This window comes from Penicillium atrosanguineum (assembly GCF_028827265.1).
Source record: "Penicillium atrosanguineum strain IBT 20685 chromosome Unknown utg000008l_segment0_segment0, whole genome shotgun sequence".
Classification (NCBI taxonomy): domain Eukaryota; kingdom Fungi; phylum Ascomycota; class Eurotiomycetes; order Eurotiales; family Aspergillaceae; genus Penicillium; species Penicillium atrosanguineum.
In genome coordinates this window covers 2,476,403-2,502,134 of record NW_026623140.1, presented here as the reverse complement: position 1 = coordinate 2,502,134, position 25,732 = coordinate 2,476,403, and the positions used below count along the sequence as shown (strand labels likewise).

The following is a 25,732-nucleotide window of genomic DNA, read 5'->3' as shown; positions in this document are numbered from 1 at the left end:
TCACCACCAATTCACCAACGACCAGGGATCAAGGGATGCTGATTCAGGGCTAATTATTTACCTTCTTCGTGATGAATGCTAGATTTTACTTAAGTCGATGCCAACTCTCCATGCCGGCCGCATCCTCTTTCTACATCTTCCACTCTTACCTACACTCTTAAAATTCTATTCTACCCAATACCTTAATTTCCACACAATCCATCAAGATGCGCTCTTTCATCGCTGCTCTTTTCATGGCTGGTGCCGTCACCGCCCAAGTTACAAGTGAGTACCTCGACTGCGCGACTGCGGCCCTCGACGGAATCGACGTTTCAAAATTCAAGGACTGCACCGACTTGACCAGCACACAATGCCTGTGCGCGAACAAAGATGCGTTCTCTGAGCTAACAGATTCTGCCAAAGACGCCTGTAACAAGGCCGGTATCAGTAAGTTGATTACTCGTAAACCATGAGTATACTTCGGTCTAACGCATCCCTAGACATGGACGACCTCGACGCTTCCCTGTGCGGTGCCAGCGGTGACAAGGTCGCTGCTCCCGCCCGCCACGCCAGCAAGCCCATGGAGCCCGCCGAGGACCTGCACATGCGCGCTTACTCGCCTAGCGAGGATGTCGACGCTACTCAGCCCCGTGTGATGACCGTCACTGTCACCGAGTCCTGCGCCTGCAAAGCTACTCCCACCAACCATATGCACGTCTCTCAGATCCCCGTCAACGTGCCCGTTAGCAGCAGCATGGGAGGTATGGCTGCAGCCTCTTCCCCTGCTTGGTCTCACGGTGTTATGGTCGGAGCTTCGTCTACCTCTGCCATCTACAACTCTATGATGGCGACCCCTACCCCCAGCGGTGCTAGTGCCAACAAGTTCAATACCTTCCAGGGCGCTGCCCCCCAGGTTAACGCTGCCCGTGGCGGTGTTGCTGCTCTCGGTGTCGCCGCTGTTATGGGTCTGATGATCGCTCTGTAAGGAGATTGTTCTACGATGGAATATTCAATGTGGAAAGGGGATGAGATTTATATTCTCATGGGGATTATTTTTATTTTTGTTTCGGGAGTTTATACGGTTGTCCATTCATTTATTTAAAGACCGAGATTGTAATGATCAATGAAACACGTGCCATTCAATTATTATATATTGATATTAAGTAGCCGTTGACATGTGCTCACTCGTAAGACTCGTCTTCATTGACAGTGGCCCAATTTACTGGGTATCAATTTATTGTCCAAATTTCAAATTAAGGGCTCCCACACATTTAGGCGTGGATGGCTTGTTGCACGCGAGGGTACAGCTGCACAAGCTTGTAGTAGATATCTGGGTGGTCGTTGATCATGACTTGCGGGTCCCAACCCATGGCCACGAAGATGGTCTCAACACCACTGCCAATAGGCGTCATGAACACCTGGCAGACCTGCAATCCAATGACGAAAGAGAAGGCCATGATCACTGGTGTGAAATCTCCGTTCGCATTATAGGCGGGCTTGGTATATTGTAGGTAGAGGTAGGCTAACAGGGCGCAGACGTATGAAACGAAGACCGAGCCCATGGTCAAGACGGGACCAATCAGACAGTCTTGAACGAGAGCATCGACGCCACGGTCGCGCATCATCTTCCATGTATCCTTGGCCGCGGGGATGTAGGCCTTGCCGTAGAGCGCAATGTGACAGAAGGCGTAGCGGTTGAATAGTGTGACGAGCCAGTCAAGCAGCGATATGAAGCACCCCAAGACCCAGATAGCGATACTACCGATAATGTTGCCTTGGGCTGCCTCTTGTCGCTGTGCAACAGAGCATGCCTGGCGCATCATTTGGATAATCGCAATGATCAGACTTCCCAAACTGATACTACCGAACGAGTAGGTCGTCGCGCGACGGAACGCACCCCGAGTCGACCCTTTCGGCATTCCACCCGCAGACTTGCTCCAGAAGTACCACGATCCATACACACCTGCGATAGTCGTGTGCACAGTGTTTTTGATCCACTCGCTGAACCAGTACATGGCAAAAGTCACGTACACGACAAGACCAATGACCTTGGCGCGACTGCAGCCGCCATTTGCGCAGGAAGGATTAGTTCCCGAGGAATCAGGCTCGAATTTGACATAAATCGCGACTAGAGTCACAGAGAACCAAGCCGAGAACGCCACGGTGATGATACCGCCCAAAGCACTGACCAGGAAGACGTGTCCGTAGTTACGCGCCACGTCCATGGTGGTCTGCAACATGAATGCCGTGAATGGGATGCGTGGGATCCAGCTAATGAAGCAGATGATGGCGAAGACGCCGAATACCAGGAACACTATTCCGCCTCCATACTGCTTCTTCGCGATATAGTAAATGCCCGTTGCGAGCGCGAAAACGATGTTCAAAATTCCCGTGGCCCAGATGAAGGTTTTAGTGAAATATCGTGCGCCGAGGAAGTATAGCCATGAGAAAACAAGGGCGACACAGAGAACGAAGATAAAGAGGACCAGGGTGTTGGTGTCGAGCGAGAAGTCGTTGTGAGAGTCGTAGATTCCACCTCCGTTGAAGCCCTTGTTGACTGCATACGAGTGAATGGTATAGCCGGACACTGCGACATAGCCCAAAAACACGGCGATTAACTGCGACGGAGAGCTGTTAGTTTCGGGGACCACTTTCCCGGGTTATATCAAGTGTATCACCTACCAAAAGACCTGCCCAGATATCGTTCCACTTGGGTTGCTCAATCTTGAACGCTTCATCAAAAGTACTGTACGGTGGCGGAGGGTGGTCAGGGTATTCTGGAGGCCCTGGTAATTTGGGCTCGGGCGCAGGTTGCTGTGGCTGGTAGCCATTGCCGCCTTGTTCATGGTCATTGTTATAGTTGTCAGGCTTCACCTTGCCCGGTTCCTGGGCGAAGCCCTGATTAGGGTCGTAATAGCTTGCTGCTTGACCACTCATTGTTGCCGTGGAGAGAAGCAGATCCGAAATTCTCTAATCCCTGTTTTAGGGGGAAGCAAGGAGCATTTTATATTTCCGCATTAGAATCCATGACGACATGCAGAGCCGATGTGGAGGAAGCAGCGATCGATCCAATGATCAGCTCGGATTAGCTCCGATCAGCCCTAAGGGTCCAATGAGCCCCATCCAAACACCACTAAATACTGCTAGCCTCATTTTTGAGTCCAAGTTTCTGTTGTTTTGTTGTTTGCCTGCTTGGCTTTTCTGGGCACGTCTAGCTTTATTGATTTTTGCTTTTCACGCGATCTATGTTATGCTATGTACAAATGCAAACCTTGCTCCAATATGTCAAACACGCCTAGGTATCCTTTGAAGACGCCTTAAAAAAAATGCAAGGGTTCCCCATATTTTGGGTGTTCGAGATTGTCGGGATGACAAGACGATTATGATTACAGAAATTAGTGGGCCAAGAGTATAGACCGGTCTGCCTCGGTCGCCCAGTCTCCCAATCACGGGTGACAAGTTCGCGCTTCAAGTATGCAGACAAAAGTCAGTACTCTATCGGAACGTTTGTTGCTTGAGATTGCGGAGAGAGTCCATGACACGAGGATGGCCATTGCGTGGACGTGCTCCGAAATCATCGGTGGCTGCTTGAATCTGACCTTTGCCGAAGGCCGCCGACCGGCGCAATTTTTCCTGCCGGACAGCTGTGCGTCGTGCCGCCCTCAGCTCGTCAATTCGACCTTGTCCGACTCGATGGCGTCGCATGAAGGAGTCATCAAGTAAGGCATTAACATCAAGTAACTTCTTAGGCACGGTTTGCACCACTTGAAAAACTTCCATCGGGTCGGAAATTGCGAGAATCTCTCGTTCGCAGGCCTTGAAGATGGCGAGCGAGACACGGAAGAACGTCTTGGAGCCCTCGTAAAAGAAAACGTCCCAGACTCGCAGCGTGGTCTCCAGTGGTAAAGTACCAATAAACACCGACATGAGCCAGTTCGTTAATCCCAAAGTAATGTCTGGCAGTCGCGAGTTGACGGTAAGAGGAGGCGTCTTGCGGCCGGCTGTTGTCCCGCCCATGCTAGCGATCTTAGCATAAATGGCGGGCATAGAATCCCGGAGAAGAACCATAAGGATCCAGAGATCAATGTTTGCACCCTCCAGACTGATTTCATGGGTTCCGGGTAGATAGTCGGAGGTGATGATGTGCAGCATCCAGAATGCCTTTTCCTCAGGAAGGAAGAGAAGGAGCATGCCGGTAATGAAATTGAGCGACTGCGTGTAGCCAACCTTGGGGTTGTGGAGCGCGAAAGCATACAACACCCGGCGAAGGGATTGAATCATCTGCGTCTCTGTCGGGATATCCGCATATTTGGGATTACTGCTGCCAGACTGGGCAGCGTCCGTGCCTTCCGGCTTGAAATGCATGTTATCCGGGAAAGTGCGATGAAGGTCTCGTTCAATGTGCTCTTTATCATCATTGCTCGGCGAGTTCATCACCTTTTGCACGAGGTCTTCATAATGTCCAACGTGTCGGTTCAGCAGCTCGTACCCGCCGGCATACCAGAACCACGCTGCACCCCGGAACTCGGATGGGATTCCCTTTCGCACGAAACGTTTGACCTTGTTGGACTGCGCTGGGAACACAGTTGGGTTATCTGAGCTCAACCCATGCTCCTTGAGCATTTCGTGCCACTTCGTCTGTCGATGACCCGCATAGTTGGAATACGGGCCTTTCCAAGCTTTGTACATTTCCGACGTAACGTACTGGGTGGCTTTGCGGAACCCATATTCATCCCGAGTCTCACTTCCAGGCATGAGAGGGGGTGGGACCGGCCCTGGAATGATGATGCGCGACTGCTGTCGCTTGTGGAAAGCCTGTAACTTGGACGGGTTGTCGGAAGTTGGGGACGTGAGGGGTGTCGGTTCAAAATGGAGAGTGGGCGGTGGTAGTGGTGGACTCGTCGGAACGGGCTCTGAGGCAGGACGCTCTGATGGTAGCGCCTCAAATGCCGTAGGCTCGAGCGAGGTTGGCTGTGGCAAAGGAGGAATGGGAGGAATGTCGTCCAGCGATCTCGTATTGGGATGATAAATGTCGTCCAAGCGCGAATCTCTTGATGGGGGCGGTGTTATTGACGGGGCCTTGCTCTCGGTGTAGGATTTAGGAGAAGGAGGTTCCTCGGTCACGTCGCTGAAGCCATCCAGGTACATTGAAATCGCATCTTCAACACTCATTCCTCCATCCATATAAGGAGCGTCTGGGGTATCGGGTGAAAGATCGGTGATGGAGCTGCTTTTGGTAAGAACGCTGCTGCGCTCAGTACCGCTGTTTTGCTCTACACTGGACCGCGAAGTCAAGGTCGAATTGACACTGGTTCTGAGAGTATCTTCGTCTGCAGGTCCGCTAGAAGGGAAGCGCGGCAATGGCAGATCGTGTGGTTTCAATTCCTGGCGACAGTCTGGGGACTCCTGGGGTCTGGGCCGCCTGCTATGTAGCCTGGAAGTCGACATGGAAATGCGCAAACCGCCCCTGGCAGGCGGGGCTTTGCGCTGGGCTGGCCGGTCAAAATCGTTATCACCAGTATACCATGTCGGGGTTTGTCGGTCTCCGGGGGGCGTGTAAGGGGAATTGCGACCGGTAGGTGTTTTCGCTCTCCAGTCTTCTCGGCCTTGGGGCGACCCAGCCCTTAGCGATTCTGGGATCCATGGGCGATCCTCGACCGCAGGATAATTTACTGGCGGAAGAGGAGAACGCGAACGCGGTGGGTGTGCCGAGCGGGGAGAGTTCGGTGTCGATCGCGGGATCGGGTTGATTCGCGGTACGCGTGGTTCGATCTTCAAAGGATCCAAACGCGGTTGATTCTGGTGAGGGATCCTCCGACGGCCGCGAAGATCGGATTCACCCAAGGGAGGCGGATATCGAGGGTTTCCAATTTCTGTGACCATGGCCACGAGCTAGTAGTAACACCCAGTTCCCGCTGGACATTGGTCTCCGACTGAAAGGTAGAGGAGGAGTAGCTGAGCTTTGGCGGGGAAGTTCCGATGGTTGAGGGCGAGAGAGACGAGGGTATACACCAGAGAGGCGAGTCGCGAAGCGAATGTTGGGCACGGCGCGAAAGAAAAAGGTTGAGCGGTTAGCTCTTAGGACGGGTCGGGGAAATGAAAACCGGATCAATGAAGCCAAGCAAAGCAAAATGAACGAGTGTAGAAAAAACAACAACAACAAAGATGGCCACAGCCTGCCAGAGGACTGGAATGAGGGCGAACGGATTGAACTTGAGACAAAAATCAACAGAACTTGATTGGCACTAGTGCCAGATGACGTAAGGAAAGGGCCCTGGGGTTTCAGATTCTGTGAACTGTCATTTCCCTTCATTAACTATTCGCTATCTATCAGTTCCTGGGGTTACCTGTCTGTGCAGCCATGCAGCCTGCTGCAGACCTGTACACTGCCTATAGTTCAACAGTAGACCTGTCAATGGCTCTTCCCGTTCCCCGGTGACCGAACAAATGCCGACCACGGATGCATCGTCGATCAGGGACCAGACTTAATTCGCCTACACTTCCCCGACAACGCTCCCTTTTTTTCCTTTTTTTTTAGTTTGCCCCTGACAGCTCCATGAGATTGAAGGATCTTCGATCGTCGCTTAATTTGCTAGTGTCTGATCTCGGGAATGTGATCTTGTGAGCATTTTAGCGCCCTGCAATGAGGGCTTCGGCTCTAGTTCCCCTTTTCCCTATTATATATCGAAACTAGGTGTGTTAGAATCAAGCTAAATCAAATAGGCTATTTGCATTCTCTCAAATAGCTCCGTTTGCATCCTATGGCTATTGACGTGCAGAACAACCCGAGGTGCAGAGGCGGGTTGGAAGCCTGACAGGGATTTGCCCCGGATTCTCAAACTTCGGTGACTCTTCTAGGGCCTTGGCCGGATAGCTTGCTATTTTCGTTGCCACTAGCTATGCCTCGCCCGACTCTGCTCCATTCCCTCATTCCAGCTTCCGCCCTCTTCCGAGCCTTGGAAGGGGCATCTCATTTCGCGACCGTCCGTGCTCCAGCTCCCGCCTTGTTTTTTGCCCGACGCGACTAGGATTTTGTTCGGCGACACAATCAAGCTTGGAACTGAATTCATTTGAATTAATGTAAATATCTTGGCATTACCTAGGCGGACGGCACTGATGTTGCAAATAAGTCTCTAAGCCCGGGAGCCCTTGAGGCTCTAGGCGCACTATGTTGATCCTTCCAAGTTTGGTGCCTCCGCTATATATCGCCGCGGGTCAGTTTCACGTCCATGTTTTTCTGTCGCACGAACCATGCATTAGTTGTTTCCCACTCTTGTCCTGGGTGCTCGAGCTCGATCTAAATCTCAGTGGGTCAGAGTGTAGTTCTCAATACGAAGACACGAGAGCCAATTCCACTCACCTTATAGGTCAATAGTAGGGACGGGATCAACTTGTAAATCTCCAGAAGACTAATGTTCTTTCCTATACACGTCCTCGGCCCAGCCCCAAACGTAAAAGTAGCTCTGAGCATCTGCTGCTTGCGTGTCTTGAACTCAGTGTCCGACTCCGTCTTCGCCTGCAGCCATCTTTCGGGAGTAAAGGAGTCGACATCTTTTCCGAAAAGCGAATGTCGGTGGACTATCCAGGGATTGGCACCGACGATTGTCCCGGCTGGTAAAAAGGGCCCACCATTGGGCAGCTGTAAACCACCAGTGGGGACGACGCGCTCCAAAAGCAGTCCCACGGCCGGGTGCAAACGGAGGGCTTCCTTGATCACGGCGTCAAGGTACGGCAGTTCCTCTTGGCTTTGCTTCCAGGAGACGGGTAGGGTGATTCTGTTTTCTTCGTAGGCCATGTTGAGTTCTTGGTTCACTTTCGACAAGACTTTTGGGTTCTTGAGAGTATAGTATAAGATCGCGCGTAAGGAAATGGCTGTTGTGTCAGAGCCCGCGTTCATGTTGCTCACGGTGTAGGAGAACATTTGATTATCGGTGACTACACTGGGGTGATCTCGCTTTGCATCCAGGAAGCGAGCAAGAAAGTCTTTGTGTAATGGTGATGGTGACCCACCGCCACTTTTTGACTCTGGTGGTGCTTGTTGAAGTCTCTCGTCAAGTCGGGCACGCGCAAAGAGAGCCACCGCTCCAGTGGACCCTCCTTGGACAAGTTGCCTCAGAGGATTTTTGATGAACAAATAATCCAACCATGGCATTTGACCGATCTTAAACTCTTCAGTAAAGCCGACGATAACGGAAGAAAGACACCTACCTTTCCGGAGTAGTCAAGCATATGTTCGAGTGCGGTAATGATCCCATCTACATCACCTCCCTTCTCCAAGAACCCAAGAGACTTGCTGAATGTCAATTCGCCAATCACATCAAAGGCATCTACTCGAATTCAGTATGGGAGGCGCATTATAGCACAGGGCTCAACGAACAGTACTGTAACCAGGCCGAGATATCACAGACTTTCCTCTGGGCAGCGAACTCATCTAGCCTTCGGAACAACGTGTGAATTATCGTGTCAACGAATGGCTCGAACTCCGTCAAGGTGCTCATAGAGTACGCGGCCGAGATGGGCCGCTTGATCGAGGCATGAAAGTCTTCATCTGTTGTAGTGAATAATGTAGGTGTCGGCTTGCCATTGGCAAGTTGCTGTTGGACTCTGTAGAAATCGGTCTATTTTTAGGTCAATACTGGGTAAGAAATGTGAGATTCCCTGTCTGACCTTGTTATAGCCTTTATTGATACCATATATTATCTTGAGAGCGTCCAAATCTCGCACGCTCACTACCTTTGGACCCAATCGGACATAGTCACCATACTTTTGATGGAGTGTTTGGTGAGTGACCTCAGCATGGCCATGGGCCACATCGATGAACCTCCAGAGATTGGATAGCTTGGCAAAAAAAGGACCAGGCACGGATGATACTCCTGGTGTAAAGTAGTTGCGGGTGAAATGAGCTACTACCACAAGAAGAAGAATACTTGGTGTATGTTGTACTAGGAAAGCTACCGAGTCTGAAATGATAGCCATGATAAAGACCTTTGCGAAAGTTAATGTTAGCATGTTTTCATATTTTCTGGCCTTTTCCTTTCCTTTATACACCGGCACTCCATGGCTTTAACTCCCGAGGCATACATGTCCAAGAGGCTATGGCCAACCAAATCCGCTGGAGGTCCATCCCCGTGGGGTCATATGCGGGGAAGCAGTGACATAATCGAGGTATCATTCCGCTAACGGCATTATAGTCTGAGCACGCACCCCAGGTCTACACATTGAGGCTGGGGTTATATTTTCTTGGTCCTTGGTCTTCTTCGGGATAAGAGTTGGGTCAATAGGTTGGGAACTGCCGCGTTGTCTTCGAATTTGGAAAGTAGTGAAATCACCAACGTCTCCCGATTCTCTCAGGACTGGCATATGGCTGGGTTAGGATCCTCATCTTGGCACCTATTCGACTGTGGCTCATTATCTACCAGCGACCAGAAGCGGATTATATCACCCCTCAGCCTTCGTTCTAATTCCGCCATTCTACGGAAATGCCCCGCCTGAGCAGCAAACAACGAAGAGTTATCCAAATGAGAAAGACAACATATTCAATATTAGCAACATGGAATTTAATGCTTCTTTTGTATGTTCAAATGCCACCGACTAGAACGGGCCCATGCACTTCTATTTCCCGACCCAGGCCATGACACAGGAACACCCCCACGGAAGATTCGCAAGATCAAAGTCATAGACACATAACGAAAGAGCTACTCAACAGCAGGCAGGCCTATTTAGGGATTGCGTGCTTTCGAGTCCACTCACGTGCAACCTCGTCATAGCGCACCCGGTCATTTCTGTATTGCTCAGCGATCCTCCCCTCAATGGCATCGTCGGGCATGGGCTCGGCCAGAAGTTGGCGAGCGAACTGAAGAACAGCATTGATCTTGGAGCTGGGCTTCCATTCGTCTGCGCGCAGCATTCCCAGGCACATGCTACCTTTCTCGTCGTTTGTGACATTTGGATGGTAGATTTTGGTAGCGAAGGAGACGGTGGGAGGCTTGAATGGGTATTCGGTAGGTAGCGACAGTTTCAATATGAAGTCTCCGCCCTGTTCGGTTGCAAATGGAAGTTAAAATATGGGTTCATGCAGGGAGAGACAAAGGGGGCGACGGGCGCGGCGCATTGTGTTTGGAGGCAACAAGGGGCGTCATCACAATAAAAGCGGTGCAGCATGTGGATAAATTTGCGTACCTGATACGGTGATCCTTCAGGGCCCTCCATATGCACCTTCCACTCGTAAAGGTTTGACTCATCGACCAATTCGACGCTGATGCCCGCAGGGGGCGATTCAACGAGCTCAGCGAGCTCCTGTCAAGAAGACTCAAGGTCAGAAAGTTGGCGTCAACAGAGGATAGGCCCTGGAAAATATCATACCTTGGCTATGCGCTTCTGGCTGCCCATCTTGTCAGGTCTGATTATCTCGCCGGGCGCGTGACGGAGATGCGGGGCGACAGCGGAGGTTGCGATGAGATGCAAAAGCGATAGGAGATGTAAGGGGTAGGTCGAGCGAGAGTTTGAGGCAAGGCACCGAGGAACGAGAGATCGGTGCACGATTTCAAAAGAAGGTGGCCTGGTATATGGAAGCTAGCAGCTCTCCAGGACTTGAAGTGGGGGTGAGCGAAGACGTCAGTCGGGCAAATCAGTCTTGGCCCACAAGGTCGCCTGCCTCGTGGGCTCGCTATTTACTTGGAGTCTTTTACGGCTGAAACTCTCCCATTCGGACCGATAAACACAGTTTTCGTATTGGTTACAAGTTTTGTTGTCTTGATTGACTCATAGATGTTGGAAAGATTTTTATTTGACAATGCGAGCTAGTTAATCGAGCTTCTGTCATACCAATTACTCCCTCTGGAGCATGACCATCAATCCCATGATACCGAGAAGAACGGTTTTAAGCCAAGGGTGCTCACTGAGCATAATAGTAACATATCCCACCATCTGCGAATGTTTAGTCCACTGCAAGAAGAGAGCAAGAGGCGATAGAACCTACCGGAACGTATCCTCGCACACTGCCCACAATGTCCTCCTCACGGTTGAGGTGGTCTTGGCCTCGAGCATACAGCTCCGTATCATCGGCAAGATTGTTGTCGCCCTAGAACAAAGGATCACTGTGTTAGTCCGCGCGTTCGAGAAAGCACAAGGCATGGCTGTCAACGTACCTTGGTCAGGAGCATGTGCGAGTTGGGTGTCGAATTACTAGATAAACCGTACAATTTCAGCAAAAATCAAGGTTAGAGTACTCCGAAGAGCATCCAGCTAGCGCCCAACACTTACACTGTAATCTCCTTCACCTTCTTGGCCTTGCCGTCAACCTCAGGGTAGGTTCGCACCACTCGGTGCACGATCGGGATGTCCTTGCCGCGAACATTGTAAACCACAATCTCACCAACTTCTGCACGCGGGCTTCGGTTCCAGAGGAAGAGCAGGTCACCACGCTGGAAGGCCGGCTCCATCGATCCGGACAGTACGACCACGATCGGTGAGCTGGAAGCCGACGCAACGGAGAGACCCTTCCATAGCATGAAAGCCGTGGAGAGAACCAGGGCAAAGTTCAGCGCCTGGGCAATTGACTGCCGCGCATTTGTGAGGCTGGAAGAGAGTGATGAGAGCATAATGGGCAGTTTGTAGATGCGGATGGTAGGGCGAGGCTCGACACGGCGACGCGCCGGAGTTGGATCGATCCGGAGGGAGGATCGAGATGGTAAAGCTGCAGTTATAGAGTGCGAGCAGATCCAGGCAATGTAGCTCACAGTCGAGAACCAGCCGGCTGGTCAAGTTTGTTTTGGCCGAGCTGAAGACTGCGGAGAGGTGGCCTCGCCGATCCGCATCTGCGCCGGTGGAGACCTCACCGCCCTGGGCGTCAACACGGTATAGATCTGATGAACTAGAGGGTGGATGATACATTTGTATTGTAAATTACTAGAGAACATTTGCGAGAATGAAGTCTCCAAGGTAGCTATTGGGATCCGTTACCGAAATTGAATCAGGAAATATCATTCTAGACGAAATGAGTGTGTAGCCAAGGTTATCGCAAACCTGACGAGTTCGAACTCAATCAAGTTCTTCAGTCACGACAGACCTCGCAATCGCCTGACCATCCCCATAACAAGCAAAAAGCAGCCTCAACTCTCTTTCATTTCATTTCATTAGTATTATTGAGCCTAGCACATTTTAGGAAGACGTACAAAAGATAGAATCTTGTACCCGCCTTGAAGGCCACTCCCGGCCGTACAGCACTCCGGACCCTTTTGACTGGTACCCTGCCTTGCCCCCGTCAGTACATCTTAGATGTACAGACATGCTCAAGTGCCGTTATTTGGTGATCGTGGGATCAGGCTTCCTTCGTAACAGGCCGTCCACCTTTGCATAATTAACCACCTGACCTCCTGGGAGGTATGGGGGGACCTCCCAGGGGCCACCTCAATGGCCTTCCCCCTAACCACTTGGACTCTGAATTGAACAGCAGATTTTCTTGCAATTTCTCCCAAGCTCTAAACCGTAAAGTGGTTTGAAATTCCACTGTGTACAAGCCAGATCATGACAAGTACCTACGGCCATGGATCCTATGTACTCTCTTCAAAAGTCTGGTCAACCGTGGCATTTATCGTTGCTATCTACTATATGCTATATGATCGGTTTAATCTACCACAACCGACATTGTACTGATTGGATCACTAGGGTCTAGGCTCTCTGGCCAAATGCGACAAAGCCACAAGCTGTAGGGATAAGATTAAAGCCTCAACGTGACCAGCAGAAACTGATGAGCATCGGCATAAATTCCTTCGAATCGATCAATTCCAACTTAAAATCATATACTGGTCGGCTAAGAAAGCAAGTAATCGATCGTCTTCTGGATCGGCCAAGCACTTGAAGTGTGGGTCCCCTGGTTACTCCAAGAATGCTACATCCCTGTGATGGAAATCCCCGAGGCTGGGGTTGAAGAATAATCTGCAGATGTGACTTATATACGAATTGATCAATCAACTATCTATTTATGAGGTGGCCAAGGATAATAAAGAGAAATCTGTGTTCAGTTTGTTTCAAAAGCTTCTCTTATGTTAAGATCTACAGTTCAAGGTAGGGTTGTCTGAGTGACGCTCATCTAGACATAGATTCCAGAGTGGGGCTTGCAGGGGGCTACCATTCTTCGGGATCAGTTGCTCTCCCTCTCAATCTCTTCCTAGAAATTGATTTATACTCATCGCACATGTCACACAGGTTGTTGCCTCGTCAAATCTCTGATTGTTTGTCTGGGACGAGCAAGCTTTCATTGATATTCAACTAGCTCGCATTATGAGAATATCTCCCACCGCGCAAGATGAAGTCTCCCCTTGATATCACGGACGAGCCCAGGTTTTATCTGCAGGAGCAGATGCAGGAACATTTGCGCGACCACTATCTTGAATTGACGCCGGACACGAAGTTCGTACGATGGCTGCGCGATAACCCCAGGCACCCGAGAAACTGGCCTACGAACCGAAAAATATATGATACTGCACTTATCTGTTTACTGGATCTTGTCATGTATGACCGGCCCCTTGCGATACTTGGATGTCGTGAAGATGATTGCTAACTGAGTTTACAGAACTGCTAGTAGCACTGCTGGTGCGGCTGCAGCATCACAAGCCAGACATGAATACAAAGTTGGACATACCTTTGCAACATTTTGCTTTGTGACACTGTGAGGCGGCTCTTTCTCTGCTACTAAGGACTCTCTAACAATGTACTAGATTTCTTCTAGGGCAATGTGTGGGCACAATTGTGTTCCCTCCATGGACAGAGTCATTCGGCCGCAAGAAATTATATATTATTAGCAGTGCTCTGAGTTGTGCCTGCTGTATCGTCATTGGCACTGTGAATTCCCTCCCTGTCGCGATCGTCATGCGAGTAATTGCGGGTCTTGTTTCCGCAGTACCGGGGAATATTGTGGGCGGAAGTATCGAGGACTTGTTCAACTCTCAGGCGCGAGTATGGGCGATCTACTGGTGGACTGTGGCATCGAACATTGGGTTGATTGTGGGCCCGATAATGAGCAGCCACATCGTTGCATACCTCAACTGGTGAGTTCAAATGGCTCTTTTCATGGAAAGCCCCGGCTAACAAATGCTTAGGCGATGGGTATTCTACATCTATGCCATCGTTATGGGAATAATTACCGGCCTACTTGTCTTTATTCGCGAATCTCGATCGTCCTTGCTCTTAACTGCCGAGGTCGAAGTGCTGCGACGCCAGATCGAGGGCATTCCTCCTGCGCTTAACCACGACCATATGCCGACCATGCGCACTTTCATGAAGGAACACTTGTTCCGTCCTGCGCAGCTCTTCTGCGGCGAGCCTATTGTGTTCACCATTTCGATGATCATTTCAGTCGTCATGTCTCTCATTTACATGTTCACTGAAGCCATGCCCATCGTTTACCAGTCAATGGGGTTCACACGGCCCCAAGCATCTCTCATGTTCCTGGCAATTGGCCTTGGTACTTGCCTCAGTGCATTCACTCGCATGCTTGACTCCCAAATTATCAACAAGCGACGACGCAAGGGTCTTCCTATTCGACCTGAAGACAAGCTCGTGGGTCTAGGAATTGGCGCCCCGATATTGGCTATTTCCCTTTGGTGGTTTGGCTGGACGATTCCTCCACTGATACAGAGCCCCAGTATTCCATGGATTGTCCCAACAGTATCACTCATCTTCGTTGGCTTCTCGTTGACCGAAATTGACACCGTTCTCTACGGATACATCTCTGATAGCTATCTCAGCTATTCAGCTAGCGCCACTGCTGCGGTAGGATTTTTCAGAGGGTTGCTTTCCGGAGTATTCCCGCTTTTCACAAAACAGATGTTCCATGGGCTGGGCTCAAATTTCGCCATGTCAATTCTGGCGGGCGTGGCGACTGTCTTTTGCATCGTTCCGCCTCTGTTTCTGTGCTACGGGGAGCGGATCAGACGGCGCAGTCGGTTCGCTGCGTACAGTTGGGAGATCCAAAGTGAAATGGGGAAGGATGATAGTGATTTGTAGTGTATTTAATAGTATATATCTAATCAGAAGAGATTTATAGTCAATATGATATCCCAATGATACCCGATACATTATCCAGACATTCCCTTATTCGGAAAAGTAGCATAAAGATAACCAGGTAATCCAAAAGCTTGACTCTTATATGTCTTGTGCGGTGTGAGACTGCGTGACATGCTGAGTAGCCCCCGGCTCCCAATACTTCTCCTTCTTGCCGCGTTTCGTAATCAAACCGTAAATATCAAAAGGATCAATGATAGTAACAAGTTTGGGCCGAGGGTCATCGTAACCCGGACCCTCAATTTCAGTCACACCATCTGTGGCCAAATATACCTTGTTTGAGCGCGGAAGCACCTGCATAGGATGAAACACATTGAGCAGAGTGGTATTGCTATACATGAAGACCGCCTCAAAAAACCAGAAGAACCATTCTTGCTTGAGAACGGGACTAATGTGCTGAATATCGGTGTAGGCGTTCAGGCTCGCTGCGGTGAAATACTCGACGGTGCGATAAATGGTTCGAACGATGATGAGAGTGCAGCTAGTGTAAAGAACGATCAGAGTGCGCTTGATCTTCTTGTTCAGAACACCCCCCTTCGAGCAGTTGAAGTGGAATCGTCCAGCGAGTGCCACAAAGCCCACCATCAAGGCAATCTGCATGATGAGTGCCGCCTTGAGCAGTGCTTTGCCGGTGTTTTGTTCACTCACTGTGGAATCAGCACTTGCGACTCGAACAGCTCCATTGGCGGTGATAGCTTCGATAGCCACAGCTAAGGCAATGAAGGTTGTAAACACACGACCAGGGTGAATGGGTGAGTGATATGGGATATAATAGAGCATGCGACCGAGAATAAAGTAATTTGATGTCTCATAGACAGGGCTAGCGGGCAAGAAATGTCAACAAGGCCACTCAATAACTGGGAAGAATACATCTCACGGTGCAGCCAGAAGTAGAACAGTGCTCGCGATATAAACACCAATATTACCCCATTGGCCGAAGGCTCCAAGGGTGCGCATGACAAATCCGGCCGTGAATAGAAGCGCCGACCATGGCAGCAGGCCAGTCACTTTCCATGACTTGTAGCGGCTACATGGGCGTTAGATTTGAATCCTGGGTGCCTTTCTGCTGGCAAGAATAGACGTACAAGGTCTGATAGAAGTGAACTGCACCCGAGATGGCGAAGAGGATGGCGAAGGCTATCGGAGCACCCTTATTCGGTGCATAGAACCAGAGGCTCCCTGGCTCTTTTGGATTGTCAGAGAATAGTATATTGAGAGATCGTATAGGACGTACGATATGACCGTTCTTCAATCATGTTGAAGGTTTTTAGCTCACGCTCCTGACAAAAATTAAGTAGGTGAGAGATTTGGGGATTTAATTGAATACAGCAATGTCGCAAAGACTGTCGCTTTATTTAACCTGCCTTCATGCTCGGAAATCAGGGGACTTTATATGAGGATTGAAGGTGGCCATTCAGCCCTATCATATGGATCGAACGGCCTCAATGACAAGCGAAAACGAGTTACCCGTTTGGGTCATAAACCACGAAACTAGCGGCGAGCCAAATGAACAAGTTGAACGAATTACAAAGCCGGATCTGGAAATGACCCACGAAGGTTCAGCCTACTTAACGGGCGCGGGGTTTTGGCTCGCCCAAATACGAGGTCATTCTCAACCCAAGCGCCGATCCGCGGGACTGTGATGGGCCGAAAATGCTTTCGGGCTGAGGCTACTCGTGCGTGACTTGTCCTTGGCAACAATAAAGCCTATGATAATTATGGGGCTGACCTGGCGATGGCTGAGTTACGAGACTCTCAAAGAGGCAAGTCTCGTATCGCTACCCATGGGCGAGAGCGGGTTCTCCCGTGGCTGAGCACATGGGCCATAATCACCATGCTTCCAGAAGCAATACAAGCTAGTCAGATATTGCCATGAGAAAATCAAAAAAAGACGACTTCCATAACAAGCTCCATAATGGAGACCATCAAGGTGGATAAGATCTAGTTTGAGGGTGCGATCGATCTAGAATCTATATAAACGATCTAGTTGCCCCGACAACATAGCGCCTTACCACATCGGGACGGTGCAATGGGGATCTGTGGACATGTTTGCACTGGGGGTTCGACTTTTGATCTCTGACCTCCACCACCAATTTGCGCTGGAGCCTTTCTTCAAGACACTATCGTCATGTCGTCTAAACAGCCCCAATCTTCGCTGTTCCAGGTATACCTTCGCCTGCGCCCTCCTTTTGTGCAACACGATGAAAACGAACGGTTCCTCACGGTCGAGCCGCCAGAAACATCTCAAGATGACGGCGAGATCGTCGCGCCGGTCCCAACACACATCACACTACAACCCCCTAGCGACTCTCGAAAGCGCGCAATCGAGAGATTTGGCTTCACAAAGGTCTTCGAGGAAAATGCCTCGCAATTGGATGTCTTCCATGACACCGGGATGGAGTCTTTGGTGAGGGGAGTCTTGAAAGAAAACCGGGATGGATTGGTTGCTACACTGGGAGTTACAGGCAGTGGAAAGGTCAGTATGCCGCCATCTCGATCACCGAGCGAAACTAATGTGGCGAGGCAATACAGAGCCACACCATCCTAGGATCCAAGTCCCAGCGGGGTCTTACCCAAATGGCCCTCGATGTCATCTTCCGATCGCTGGAACCTACCGTGAAGACCGAGGACGGTAGCATCAGCCCTATGATGCTTGCCTCTCTGTCTGCGTCAGATGCCTCCGAGGCTCAATTATTCTCTGCCCAGATATTCCTGGAAGCCGTCTACGGCGATCCCAATGGAGGCCGCAACTCCAGAGCCGCAACTCCCATGAGTCCTGGTCGCGCAAACACGCCACTAACGGTACGAATCCCTCATTCCCTGAATAGCCCCCAAAGATCGCCGCGCACGCGACCACCCACTCCTGGAACTGGTCCCCCAAGACTACAAATATACACTGGAAGCCCTCAAAAGGCAGCCCCACTACCCAGCCCCATTCGCAAGGATCGATCCGGCCATGGCCAACAATCGACTGAGCAGCTTGGAAGGATAAATCCAGGACCCTTTAATCCCATTCCCTTTACCCGTTCCAGTCCAAATGAGAGCCGTTTAGCTAAATCACGACTCTATGTCTTTCAGGAACCAACCCCTGCATTGGTATTCCCCCGCCGCCAGCAGCGTGAACGACCTATTGCCGCGCCTCGAATGCCCGATGTGAGCCATCTGGCTGTGGACTTGAACGAGAACTCTGACTATGTGGTTTTGGTTTCCATGTACGAGGTCTACAACGATCGAATCTTTGACCTTTTGACTCCCTCCATTGTCCCTGGCCAGGGAAGTGCCATGTCCCGTGGAAACAACCAACAGAAAGATCGACGTCGTCCTTTGTTGTTCAAGCCTACAGAAGGATCACCTGACCGCAAACTTGTCGCGGGACTCAGAAAGATCGCCTGCAGCTCATACGAGGAAGCATTGGCTATTCTCGACGTTGGCCTGACCGAGCGAAAGGTTACCGGCACTGGGGCCAATAGTGTCAGCTCTCGAAGCCATGGTTTCTTCTGTCTCGAGGTCAAGAAAATGACACACGGCAAACGTTACGGGGAGGCCAACTGGGTTGGAAACACCCTCACAGTTGTCGACTTAGCTGGTAAGTGTAGGGTTACGAATGGAGTTGCCCATGATACTGACATGACTAGGCTCTGAACGAGCGAGAACCGCGAAGACTGCGGGCGCCACCCTCGCGGAGGCTGGTAAAATCAACGAGAGTCTGATGTACTTGGGGCAATGTCTTCAAATGCAGAGCAACTTGCAAGATGGAATCAAGGTATGCTCAAATCATTTCTTGAGCTCAGCAGCAATAGCTAAAAACCAACAGACTGCACTCGTCCCCTTCCGCCAGTGTAAATTGACGGAGCTTCTGTTCTCCAACTCTTTCCCTTCATCCAATCAAATGTCCCGAGGCCTTCACCCGCAGAAGGCTATCATGGTCGTGACAGCCGATCCTCTGGGTGACTTCAATGCCACCTCTCAGATCCTGCGCTATTCTGCATTGGCCCGCGAAGTGACCGTTCCTCGTGTTCCATCAGTCACCGAGTCTATCCTGTCCGCCGTCTCCGGCAAGGACAGATCCGCTAGTGGATGCACGTCGCCCAACTTTGCCCAGGCTGAAGAGTTGGAGCGTGCTGCTATGGAGATCACAAGACTCACTAAAGATTGCCACGGTCTGGCTGTGAGACTTGCTGAGGAAGAAATTATGCGATCTGAGGTGGAGATCAGGCTTTCGGTCGCTGAAGACCGATGCGTGATGATTGAACAAGAGGTCCGCGAAGAGTGTTGGGCTGAGATGGATGAGATGATGGAAGAGGAGCGGAAACGATGGCAAAAGGCCTGGGATGAACAGGTCACTACCTCACCTTGCCGCTTCTCTTTGTGTTTACTGACCATTTCTAGTCTGGCCGTAATGATGAACATATTGATAAGAAGATTGAGCTGGTCTCTCGAGGATTCAACAGTAAGTTCAAAGTGTTCCAGCTGTTTCTCCATGTATAACTAACCATTGTACCAGTCTTTGAAGATCCCGAGCCAACGTCCGACCAAAGAATGGAAGAGCTCGAACGCGAAAATGAGCAGCTGCGGCGTCGTCTTGCTACTCTCGAGCGCGAAATGAGTTCTCACTCACCAACCCGCAAGCCTCGATCGAAGAATCCTGCATCATCCAACCTCCTGGGTCGAGAGAGTGACATCGAGAATGCCTTGCAACGCATGAACCAGTTGAACCTCACGGACAGCATGTTCACACCTGCTTCGCCATCTTCCTCGCCTAGCAAGAACCCCAGGAAACTTCCGACGAGGAAGTTTGATCTGGCTCCCGAGAGCGAGATCTAAACATTTAATGCTTCTTTTATCATGACTTTTATGATACGTTTTGTTTCGTGCTTGCAAACTGATATACCATGGGCAAGGATACAAGGATAGTGGCTGAGGCGTTCTGTGTTCACATTTGATGATTCTGATTGATTGATATTTACATTCTTATTTTATTTTTTGGAGATAATTTCGCTTCGTCGCAGTTTGAATGACATCGGACTAATCACAAAAACGCTTTCTACCGATGTAGGCAGCTAGGGTAGCCAAGGTAGCCCTAGCCGTAGAGCCTAGGGATGGAAATCTGCTCATGAGCACATACGGCCTCGTCCCAATGAGGAAATATAAGAGGCTTCTTCCAGGAGTTCACCAGCCTGAGGCCTGCCCCAACCCCTACTATAAATGTCCGCCTCTCTTCCCTTCCTCCACTCTCTTCTTCTCATCTTCAGCCTTCTCACGTGGCTCCCCGACCATCGATTCACTTCAGCACACCTCTACTCTCCTGCGATCTCCCTTCGAACATCTTCAATTTTTGCGAATAAATCATACAATAGTCTACACCAGCTCGAGTTGCGAAAATGGGGACCGGTATAAGAAATGCATATTCACGAAGTGAATGTCTAACTCTGGGTCTATAAACGTGATCATGAGCTCTCCAACTGCACCTTGTAGTCTAGCACCGTCTGTTCAAAAGACTCGTCACGCTTCATGCCTAGTGAGATGGCTTGGGTATTATCAAACTGCGTGGGCCATGACTTGAGAATAGGTACCAAAGCAGGGTCTTCTTTCTCCTGGAGCAGAGCCAGCTTATCCTTACCAGCAACCTTCTCAAGCGCATCCATCATTCCCTGGACAGTTACACAGATACCAGGAACGTTAATCTGGCGGATATGCGGGGGAACAGAGTCTCCGGAGAGACGGAGAGTAACGAGAAGATTGTGAACAAGAGTCTTGGGCGAGCAAAGCCACGACTTGAACGAGCGGTCTTCAATGGGAATGACACACTCCTTGCCATCCAGAGGTTCGCGGATCATACCCGAGAGGAACGATGAAGCAGCGGCAGTGGGTGCACCCGGGCGGACCGAGATAGTTGGGAAGCGAAGAGTGAATCCAGTGATGAACTTGCGACGGGTATACTCGTTGACGAGAGTCTCACAGATGATCTTCTCGGCGCCGTACGAGGACTCGGGTGTCGGGATGACGCTATCGGTCACGACCTCGGGCAATGGTTGACCGTAGACAGCCTGGCTGGATGCGTAAATAACCCGCACTCCGGGGCAGGTGTGTCGTAGCGCCTCGAGCAGGTTGCGCGTAGCGTCAACGTTCACGCTCATGCCCAGATCGAAATTGGCCTCAGAGCCAGAGGACATGATACCGTGGAAGGCGTAGACGGCATCAAGGGAAGAGTCAACGACATCTCTGGCACTCGCAAGAAGATCGGCCTTCACTGCAGTTGCATTCTGGGGGTAACGAACGCCCTGGGGAATCGGAGGTTGGTGGATATCGGTCAAAGTAATGCGGTATTCTGAGTCATTTAAGAGCTCTTTGGCAAGTAGTTGGCCGATAAAACCGGCGGCACCGGTGATGAGAATGTGCATGATGATAGAAAATAATGAGTAGTTGGTTGAACAGGAATTGGCCCAGTCGTGGGTTTATGAGCGCATTGGAGCTTCCTTGGTCTCTCCGCATTCGCAACAAGTCCGAGGCGATCCGCTATCAACCCTCCGCACCGGACTTGGGCCGGTTGCTCTCCCCTGGTGGACCTAGATCTATTGCAATAGCCTCGCCCAACTAGTACAGCCCAGGGTTTCTGAAGTAGATTATGCGTAACATTTTTTATGTCAATGTCGGCGAACTGCCGATTTACCCTTGGAAGTTGTATTTTATGTAGGGATTCATGTCAGGAACAGGAACGGATTCTAGTCGACTGGCCCAGTAAGGGTAGAGGGTAGAAACCTAGCTAGAAAGAGACTAGCATTCAACAACAGATCCGAATTCACAAGGCAAGTCCACAGAGGCGGATTGTCAAGCGTGGAGCCCAGGGAATTGAGAGCACACCGCGAATCCACCCTCGGCCTCCCCCGACTTTTCCCCCACCAACGACTTCGCCCCTAACCTCCCCCGGAGCATCACCGAATTCCTTCATGGATGCGTCGACCCCACTCAAGCGCTCCTCGACGGAAGCTGGTCTGGACTCGCCCAAGGGCAATGCGGATTCAAAACCGGCGCCCAAGATCTCCAAGGCTCGCGCATGTGAGTGTTCACCTTCCCCACATCGGCGCATTGGCTGACCCTAGACAGGTGCCGAGTGCAAACGCCATAAGATTCGCTGCGAATTCCGATCCGGTGAAATCAATTGCACAAAATGTCTTCGCAGTGGTATCAAATGCGTCGTGAATGACTTTTCGCAAAAGTTTGTCGACGACGACGGAATGTACGCTTGCCGACCCCGCGCTCCGGGGAACACCCCGAACTGTCGCAAAGGACCATGAGCTAATTCAATTCCCGAATAGATGGAAGTCTCAGGCGACAGCCACGATGCAGCAATTGCAGACCGCGGTATCGCAACTATTGCAACAAGCAGGACTCCCTGACCTGTCAACCTACTCGGCCGGAGACAGTCGCAATGGACCCAGTCCGGCTGCCTCACACCATGGCCACCGAACATCCATTGATGCGTCGCATTCGCAAACCCATGCAACTCCTCATGAGGAACCAGGGGTAGTAATGGATGTCACTAGGGAACCATCTCCGGAACCCGATCTCCAAGACCCGGAATTGGTCCCGGCACCCATGCGCAGTCTATACGAGGTTACCAAGTTGCGCAATTTACGGAATAACCATATCGAGGCACCCAAGAAGACCCTACTGGAAGAAGACTTTATTACGAGGGGTCTCATCTCACTCCACGAGGCGGAAGAGCTCTTTGCTTACTTCAGTCGCACCATGAACCAGCTGCTTTGGGGCGGGATCATTCTAGTCCACCGAGATCTGACCTCGGTCCGTCGCGCATCAACCCTTCTATCTGCCGCGGTTTTGACTGTTGCGGCGCTTCACATTCCTAACCGCACCGATACATTGAATCGATGCTATAACGAGTATGTGTCGTTGGTGTCTAGTATGGCGCTTACGCGGGCCCACACCCTTGATGATATCCGTGGTCTCTGCGTTGGCGCGTTCTGGCTGTCAGAGCTGAGCTGGAAACTTTCTGGACACGCAGTGCGCATTGCGACAGAAATGGGCCTGCACCAAAGTTATCAGCGCTTGACTCGCGGCAATACAGATCAGTACGAGCGCGCACAGCTTTGGTACTTGCTGTATGTCTGTGATCATCACTTTAGTATAGCTTACGGGCGGCCACCTGTCATCCATGAGGACGTGGCTATCCGAAATTACGAGACATTTCTTGAATTTCCAATGGTGGTTCCGGGCGACATACGCCTGCTGGCCCAGGTTGCTTTGTTCATGATTTTGACCGAGGCGTATCGGACTTTTGGCAGCGATACTGAACAGCCAATGACCGAAGAGGACTTTGGTCAATTGAGGGTATATAATGTTGCTGTGGATCAGTGGCGGTTGCTCTGGCAGCCCCGATCCGGTAAGTCTCCTCTGACCGACACGAGGAACAAGAACCCTAAACAATTGCAGGCGACAGTTCGTACGTGCGAACTTATCCTTCCAAGGGAGTGGTGCTGCACTATCATTTTGCTAAATTCCAGCTGAACTCGCTCTCGCTCCGAGGTCTTTCACCGTCGAACACTCCCGTATTTTCAATGGATCGCAGGGAATCCGCCAATATCGCCATTTCATCTGCAATGGCCTGTCTAAATATGGTGCTCGAGGAACCCGACATCCGAGACGCGATCGTCGGGGTCCCCATTTTCACCCACACCATGGTGACCTTTTCCGCAGTGTTCCTGCTCAAGGTCGCGATAAACTGGAACTCGGCCTATTTAAGTATCAACGCGCGCCAAGTGCGGCGACTGGTTGAGCGCGTGATTGAGCTTATGAACTGTGTCTCTGCAGGAGAACGGCACTTGACACGGCACATTGCACGTGGGCTGGGCAAGATGCTCGAGCGATTCGACTCCTGGGAGACTGCATGGCAGGTCGGCACTAGCAATGGCGGCGCCGTGGAAGTGCCCGGGGGTGCGAATGCGATGGCACAGGGCTTCCCGCCCCCCGATCTGATCTACGACATGGTCGGGACGTATGGATTCGGACTCGACGAGAACCTGTTAGACCCCAGCATGGCCAATTTCGAATTCTTGGCACAGTAAGCCGGGGGGTGAAAGAAGCGCAGATGCAGACTCCAGCTGAAAGAACCCAGGAACCCAGGAACCCAGGGAGGTCAGAGCGGGAAATAAGGAATGTTCATGTTCATAAATCGTAAGATAGTCCTCAGTAAGAAGGGGAGGCACGCACTTCCCGCACACATGGCCACGCACCCCGTCTCCACAAAATGGTAGTGTAAGCTATCACCCCCAATGTCGTCACCCTCCGCGTTCCCCTCTCCCTTGGTTCCCCCTTTGGAGCTCCGGAACCCTGGAACCCTATCCTTTTATCCAGGCTGGGATTTCATCCTCCGGTCTTACACTGACACTTACACTTACACTTACACTTACCCCTTCTTCCTCTTCCCGCTTCCCTCTTCCCTCTCCCTCCGCACCTCTACTACCCGAATTGATTTAAATACCTCATACATAATCCATCATGTCCACTCGCAAGAGAAAGCAAGACGCCGAGGAGGAGCTCCAGGCTCTCCCTAGCGACGACAGCGAAGAAGAAGAAGAGTAAGCTCGCCCAGTTCCCCTCTACCCCAAGGACTCGACTCAATTAGCCCGGCGCGCACCTGCCGAGGTTTGCGCCGGCTCCTTCGCTTCACTTTGCTTACCCCCGGATGGTCGCGCATTGATCGCATCATCCTACGCCTTCAATCCCACGCAAAAAGCATCCCCTACCGTGGAGAAAAACCTGCTAATTTGACCGCGCATTATTTAGATACGACGACTCCGAGCCTGAACTCTCAGATGTGAGCGACGAGGGCGAAGAAGAGGAGGGTGACGAGGATGACGAAGACGAGGAAGAAGAGGAAGAAGTCGAAGAAGGTGCGTTTCTTCCATCAATGTGCATTGAAACGTTTATTGACTGTTTTATACTCCAGCCCCTCCCAAGGCCAAGAAGCAAAAGACCGCCCCTGTCGCCGATGAGGAGGAGGAGGCTAAGGAGAAGGAGAACGGCGCTAATGGCGACGATGTTGAAGAGGACGAGGAAGATGCTGAAGATACGACTGAGACTAGCGGTCCTGCGGCGGCTGCGGCTAAGGCCAAGGGAGGTGATGTTCCTAAGGAATCGGATCTCCCTGAGGTTGATGCTGCGGATGAGGAGTAAAGTCGAGACCATTTGGCTCATGTTGAAACCCATTCTGGAACGAGATGGCTGTATGATTCCGTCTAGTCTTCGTCTCTGATACACATGGTTTAGTCAGAGTTATGGAGGTACAATTAGGACTTAGACCTGGCTAGTTCTCTTACTTTCACGGTTCCAATTTGTAGACTTGTAACGCGCCCTCCCAGTGTAGCTATGTTCTCTTGAGCAGGCCCATTTGAATCTTTTTATGAGGTCTATGTTTGCTTTCTAGGGCATTTGGGGTCTACATCCAACGTCGATATCCACTTGGGCACTTAGGGCTTTTTCTAAGTCGCGTTGAGACTTTGCCTATTCTTGTCATGTGATGGCATCGTACCCTTACAACCACTGTCACTTCCCCGTTTACGACAATAAAAGCATTGAAACAAACTGATAACACCTAGTATATACCTTCTAGCCTATGTTACTAATAGTAACAATTTGAGTAACAAGAAAATTATAGAGATGATAAGTCTCA

The 25,732-nt window shown here is 50.8% G+C and overlaps 12 protein-coding genes across 12 annotated transcripts; 5 read left to right on the top strand and 7 right to left on the bottom strand.

The window, feature by feature from the left end:
- Positions 1-206: 206 nt before the first annotated feature.
- Positions 207-964, top strand: N7443_010454 (uncharacterized protein; the record flags this gene model as incomplete). The annotated part of the gene is made up of 2 exons (XM_056890510.1): positions 207-426; positions 480-964. 2 exons carry the CDS (start codon positions 207-209, stop codon positions 962-964), a joined length of 705 nt encoding a protein of 234 aa, XP_056737001.1.
- Positions 965-1,250: 286 nt separating this feature from the next.
- Positions 1,251-2,916, bottom strand: N7443_010453 (choline transporter-like family protein; the record flags this gene model as incomplete). Its single annotated transcript, XM_056890509.1, has 2 exons — positions 1,251-2,597; positions 2,662-2,916. 2 exons carry the CDS (start codon positions 2,914-2,916, stop codon positions 1,251-1,253), a joined length of 1,602 nt encoding a protein of 533 aa, XP_056737000.1.
- Positions 2,917-3,474: 558 nt separating this feature from the next.
- N7443_010452 (putative GTPase activating protein (Gyp3)) lies at positions 3,475-5,862 on the bottom strand (the record flags this gene model as incomplete). Its single annotated transcript, XM_056890508.1, has 1 exon — positions 3,475-5,862. The coding sequence occupies one exon, from the start codon at positions 5,860-5,862 to the stop codon at positions 3,475-3,477; it is 2,388 nt and encodes a 795-aa protein (XP_056736999.1).
- Positions 5,863-7,177: 1,315 nt separating this feature from the next.
- Positions 7,178-8,955, bottom strand: N7443_010451 (cytochrome P450; the record flags this gene model as incomplete). Its single annotated transcript, XM_056890507.1, has 5 exons — positions 7,178-7,276; positions 7,340-8,140; positions 8,188-8,306; positions 8,357-8,597; positions 8,647-8,955. The coding sequence occupies 5 exons, from the start codon at positions 8,953-8,955 to the stop codon at positions 7,178-7,180; spliced, it is 1,569 nt and encodes a 522-aa protein (XP_056736998.1).
- Positions 8,956-9,694: 739 nt separating this feature from the next.
- On the bottom strand, positions 9,695-10,368 carry N7443_010450 (putative ubiquitin conjugating enzyme (UbcB); the record flags this gene model as incomplete). The annotated part of the gene is made up of 3 exons (XM_056890506.1): positions 9,695-10,015; positions 10,159-10,275; positions 10,342-10,368. 3 exons carry the CDS (start codon positions 10,366-10,368, stop codon positions 9,695-9,697), a joined length of 465 nt encoding a protein of 154 aa, XP_056736997.1.
- Positions 10,369-10,806: 438 nt separating this feature from the next.
- Positions 10,807-11,871, bottom strand: sec11 (signal peptidase complex catalytic subunit SEC11; the record flags this gene model as incomplete). The annotated part of the gene is made up of 5 exons (XM_056890505.1): positions 10,807-10,905; positions 10,958-11,059; positions 11,127-11,163; positions 11,242-11,674; positions 11,718-11,871. The coding sequence occupies 5 exons, from the start codon at positions 11,869-11,871 to the stop codon at positions 10,807-10,809; spliced, it is 825 nt and encodes a 274-aa protein (XP_056736996.1).
- A 1,414-nt stretch (positions 11,872-13,285) lies between these two features.
- Positions 13,286-14,985, top strand: N7443_010448 (uncharacterized protein; the record flags this gene model as incomplete). Its single annotated transcript, XM_056890504.1, has 4 exons — positions 13,286-13,491; positions 13,553-13,648; positions 13,698-14,027; positions 14,079-14,985. 4 exons carry the CDS (start codon positions 13,286-13,288, stop codon positions 14,983-14,985), a joined length of 1,539 nt encoding a protein of 512 aa, XP_056736995.1.
- Positions 14,986-15,123: 138 nt separating this feature from the next.
- On the bottom strand, positions 15,124-16,298 carry N7443_010447 (putative RTA1 domain protein; the record flags this gene model as incomplete). The annotated part of the gene is made up of 4 exons (XM_056890503.1): positions 15,124-15,862; positions 15,920-16,069; positions 16,128-16,227; positions 16,277-16,298. The coding sequence occupies 4 exons, from the start codon at positions 16,296-16,298 to the stop codon at positions 15,124-15,126; spliced, it is 1,011 nt and encodes a 336-aa protein (XP_056736994.1).
- An 872-nt stretch (positions 16,299-17,170) lies between these two features.
- N7443_010446 (uncharacterized protein) lies at positions 17,171-19,866 on the top strand (the record flags this gene model as incomplete). The annotated part of the gene is made up of 6 exons (XM_056890502.1): positions 17,171-17,518; positions 17,575-18,628; positions 18,678-18,805; positions 18,857-19,381; positions 19,432-19,492; positions 19,547-19,866. The coding sequence occupies 6 exons, from the start codon at positions 17,171-17,173 to the stop codon at positions 19,864-19,866; spliced, it is 2,436 nt and encodes an 811-aa protein (XP_056736993.1).
- A 623-nt stretch (positions 19,867-20,489) lies between these two features.
- On the bottom strand, positions 20,490-21,443 carry N7443_010445 (SDR family oxidoreductase; the record flags this gene model as incomplete). Its single annotated transcript, XM_056890501.1, has 1 exon — positions 20,490-21,443. The coding sequence occupies one exon, from the start codon at positions 21,441-21,443 to the stop codon at positions 20,490-20,492; it is 954 nt and encodes a 317-aa protein (XP_056736992.1).
- Positions 21,444-21,989: 546 nt separating this feature from the next.
- Positions 21,990-24,125, top strand: N7443_010444 (putative C6 transcription factor; the record flags this gene model as incomplete). The annotated part of the gene is made up of 4 exons (XM_056890500.1): positions 21,990-22,098; positions 22,147-22,279; positions 22,359-23,443; positions 23,494-24,125. The coding sequence occupies 4 exons, from the start codon at positions 21,990-21,992 to the stop codon at positions 24,123-24,125; spliced, it is 1,959 nt and encodes a 652-aa protein (XP_056736991.1).
- Positions 24,126-24,558: 433 nt separating this feature from the next.
- Positions 24,559-25,236, top strand: N7443_010443 (uncharacterized protein; the record flags this gene model as incomplete). The annotated part of the gene is made up of 3 exons (XM_056890499.1): positions 24,559-24,638; positions 24,847-24,953; positions 25,010-25,236. The coding sequence occupies 3 exons, from the start codon at positions 24,559-24,561 to the stop codon at positions 25,234-25,236; spliced, it is 414 nt and encodes a 137-aa protein (XP_056736990.1).
- Positions 25,237-25,732: the final 496 nt, after the last annotated feature.